The sequence below is a fragment of the Merops nubicus genome, unplaced genomic scaffold (genome assembly GCF_000691845.1).
Source record: "Merops nubicus isolate BGI_N331 unplaced genomic scaffold, ASM69184v1 scaffold20611, whole genome shotgun sequence".
Taxonomy (NCBI): Eukaryota; Metazoa; Chordata; class Aves; order Coraciiformes; family Meropidae; genus Merops; species Merops nubicus.
This window is the reverse complement of record NW_008589256.1, coordinates 719-3,657: the sequence shown is the minus strand read 5'-3', so window position 1 is coordinate 3,657 and position 2,939 is coordinate 719. Positions and strand designations below refer to the sequence as shown.

Sequence of the window (2,939 nt, the reverse complement as noted above, 5' to 3'; positions counted from 1 at the left end):
GGCTGTTTCCTCTTGTCCTGTCCCTTGTCCCTTGGGAGCAGAGCCCGACCCCCCTCTGGCTCCAGGCTCCTGTCAGGAGCTGTGCAGAGCCAGAAGGTCTCCCCTGAGCCTCCTTTGCTCCAGGCTCAGCACCCCCAGCTCCCTCAGCTGCTCCTCCCCACACTTGGGCTCTAGACCCTTCCCCAGCAGCTCCGTTGCCCTTCTCTGGCCACTCTCCAGCCCCTCAAGGGCCTTCTGGGAGTGCTGGAGGGGCCCAACACTGAGCCCAGGGTTTGAGGTTCCATCAGCTGATGGGCTCCCATAGCCAAGGCCTCTGCTGACACTGGCAGCCCTGCTCTGGCACCATCCTGCCTGGGATCAGGCCGTGCCTCTGCTCTGGGGAGCTCAGGAGCCGTGGGTTGCTCAGCTCCAGCTGAGCAGCAGGGCTGGCCCCAGGCTCCTTCAGCAGTGCCTCCCACTGCTCTCCTGCATGGCACACCATCGAGGGTGTCATCCTGGTTAACTGGGTAGAAACTCAGTGCAGGGTCAGTGCTGGAGCTTTCTGCAGCCCTTTTAAACACACCTCTGCTCAACCCTGGCCATTTGGCAGTTGTAATTCTGTTTCTTAATCAGTTTTTCACAAGCTTTGTGTGAGAAAGGGGGTGAAAATCCCTGAGCTCTGGTGAGGACACCAGGCTGGTGACTCTCACTGCCCCTTCTGACCTTGACATTTTTATTTGGAGCCTCAGTGTAGAAGAGGGTGGGATGGGGGAGTTGCTTCTGCCAAGCAAAGAGAATGAGAAAAGGAATCTGGAGATGAAACTGAGCGTTGAGCTGAGTTCCCAGACAGCTCCAAGGAGATGTTTGCATCTGACCCAAACCACCCAGCTTTGATTCTCTTCAGCCCAGCCCAGGGAACGTCCCATGACACAGACAAGCCCGTTCGCTGGGGAGCTGGTGGCCTCAGTTAGCTGGGAGGCAGCTGCTTCTGAACAACCCCTCTTTATCCCTAAATTGCTCTGTGGGTTTTTAAGGTCATTAGTTCACATAATTTCCCTGGGGCTTGTGTTGGTTGCCCACTGTGATTTACTCACTCCACCAACGCCCGAGCGCCAGCGCTCAGAGCAGGGCCTAGAAATAGTTTTGGGGTGTTCCAAGTTCAAAAGTTGTTGTTTTTTTATTTTTTCCAGTTTTTGAGTTGTTTATTTAAAACCAAACCCTTAAATTGTTTTGTCGTGCTCTCACTGGGGGGAGGGAGGGGATCCCCTGGATCTCTGTGGGGCCCTTTGTCCCAGCTGAGTGCTGAGGAGAGGGGCGATGAGCTGCCGCTCGCTGGCTCTCCAGCTCTGCCTCCAGGACACCTCCAGACCCCTCTAACTCTTCTCACTTGTTTTCCTTGCAGACCCCTGTAAAAGAGCCCAACAGTGAAAATGTAGATATCAGCAGTGGAGGTGGGGTGACGGGCTGGAAGAGCAAGTGCTGCTGAAGCCCCCCCTCTCTCACCAATCGCCATCCGCCGCCCCTTTTTTCTCGCTGCGAAACAAACCACTCTGCCCGTTTTTAACCCAAACCAGTGTCCCCTTCCTCCTCCTAACACCCCCCTGCCTCCCCTGGGCCGTGCCGTTCAGGACGGCCCTCCTGCTATCCTTTCCTCAACGACATGGATAGGAAAAATCATCTCTTCATTCTTGGGGTTTGTTTTGGGTTTGATTTTTTTTTTTTCTTTTGGGGGGTGGGGTGGGGGGGGTTTGTTGTTTTGTTTTTTTTTTTAAGGTCCCTGCTGAGCTCCCCACTCTGGTTTGGTTGTATGATAGTCCCGTTCCTCCCGACAGCACCACGTAGAGCAGTCCTCCTCAACTCTACTCTGCCAATTGTGTAAGAATAAAAGTCAGAGTTAACAATTCCTTTGGTACACCGGTGGGATTTTCTGTCACGGATCACGTGCTCGACTCATCCTCTAGATGCATCAGCAGAGGAGCCAGGAAAAACTCATCCTCGCCTTGAGTCTGTGAACGGGGTTTATTTTGTCCTGTGCCTTACGTGGAAAGGAACTTTATTTGAGTTTCACTTTTTCTTTCTTTTCTCTCTGGTGGAAGCATGTGCAGGAGCCATCCCATCCATCCCTGACCATTGTAGAACAGCGAGCTCCTTTGTGATTGCTTTCTGTAACCGTTGGTGTAACGCATCGAGGACAAAGGGTGGTGCAAAAGTAAAAAAAAAAAAGAGAAAAAAAAATAACCCCCCCCTCCCCCCTTACATTTAACCTGCTGTGTCTCCTCTTGGTGATCGAGCCAGTCAGAACTGCCCCTGCTGCCATGGGTTTTGTTTCCCTCCTCACTCGCAGCTTTCCTTTTCGCCTGCATGCTGCTTTTATTTGCATTTTCTTCATGGTGTGATGTGTTAATTAAAAAAAAAACAAAGGACGGCAACGTTGGTATGATTGCCAAAAGAACTGAATACAAAGCACTGGTTTAGCTTCCGAGGTGAAGGTGTTGATACTAATTTCCCTCTAGGCGATGTCAGTTCACTAGTTTCTCTCCTCTCTCCTGCATAGCCGTGGGGTGTGTGGTAGGGAAGAGCTCTTTGCATGCACTAGTTTCGATGGAGGGTGACGTGGTTGTCTTCTTGATGTGTACGAATAGAGCACAGGCCCCAGGCCCACAGCAGCTCACCTGGTTTTTTTTTGCCCTGCAGCCCCCCCGGGCTGACCCGCCGCGGCCCAGCCACGGGCCCAGAAACCAGGGAAAGAACTAAAACAACCCCCCAACAAACCGAGCTGGCAGTTTAGTTAATTTATTACCTCCCCGAAAACTGTCACGTTTCGTGGGTTAAAGCTGAGCCGTGGTGCTTGGGGCTCCTGCTCTGGCTGGGGCTTGGGGAGCCTGGCAGGGCCCTGTGCCAGGAGCAGTTTGTGTCCTCAGACCTGGTGTCCCCCCAGTGTGGCTCTGGTGTCCCCCACT

At 53.0% G+C, this 2,939-nt stretch overlaps 1 protein-coding gene across 1 annotated transcript in view; it reads left to right on the top strand.

The window, feature by feature from the left end:
- The window catches only part of RAB10 (RAB10, member RAS oncogene family), a gene marked incomplete at its 5' end in the record, with an annotated part of 2,750 nt that extends 1,285 nt beyond the window's left edge, over positions 1–1,465 (top strand). Inside the window, one exon of the mRNA XM_008949547.1 lies at positions 1,382–1,465. Coding sequence (XP_008947795.1) covers positions 1,382–1,465 — 84 coding nt within the window. The remainder of the gene's footprint in view (positions 1–1,381) is intronic.
- Between the last annotated feature and the right edge of the window lie 1,474 nt (positions 1,466–2,939).